Here is a 464-nt window from a genome sequence, read left to right as displayed (position 1 = left end):
CCCCAGGCTGTGACAGAGGGGATGGGGGTGTCCTCGTGGGGACGTCAGGCAGTGCTCGCTCACCATTCAGGGTGTCCGTGTGCACCTTCAGGTGACGCTCACAGTTGGCTTTTGTGGTGAAGGCAGACAGGCAGATCAAGCAGACAAACGGCCGCTCTCCTGTGGGACAGACAGCCCCAGGCTGTGACAGAGGGGATGGGGGTGTCCTCGTGGGGACGTCAGGCAGTGCTCGCTCACCATTCAGGGTGTCCGTGTGCACCTTCAGGTGACGCTCACAGTTGGCTTTTGTGGTGAAGGCAGACAGGCAGATCAAGCAGACAAACGGCCGCTCTCCTGTGGGACAGACAGACACCTCAGTGCTAAGAGAAGGGGCACGGGGACTGCGGGGACACCCCCTGGAGCTGTGCTGGCCAGCAGGGTGGCAGCTGCAGGAAGCAGAATGCCCCCGTCCTCCTTCCAGCGGT

At 62.3% G+C, this 464-nt stretch overlaps 1 protein-coding gene across 1 annotated transcript in view; it reads right to left on the bottom strand.

Moving 5' to 3' along the window:
• Positions 1 to 63: 63 nt before the first annotated feature.
• Positions 64 to 464, bottom strand: part of LOC103778595 (zinc finger protein ZFPM1-like) — a gene marked incomplete at both ends in the record, with an annotated part of 867 nt that continues 466 nt past the window's right edge. Inside the window, 2 exons of the mRNA XM_008946188.1 lie at positions 64 to 159; positions 238 to 333. Of these exons, the coding sequence (XP_008944436.1) occupies positions 64 to 159; positions 238 to 333 (192 nt within the window). The remainder of the gene's footprint in view (positions 160 to 237; positions 334 to 464) is intronic.

Source organism: Merops nubicus, unplaced genomic scaffold (genome assembly GCF_000691845.1).
Source record: "Merops nubicus isolate BGI_N331 unplaced genomic scaffold, ASM69184v1 scaffold38068, whole genome shotgun sequence".
Classification (NCBI taxonomy): domain Eukaryota; kingdom Metazoa; phylum Chordata; class Aves; order Coraciiformes; family Meropidae; genus Merops; species Merops nubicus.
Note: the sequence above shows the minus strand (reverse complement) of the source record. Positions and strands in the feature narration are given on the sequence as shown.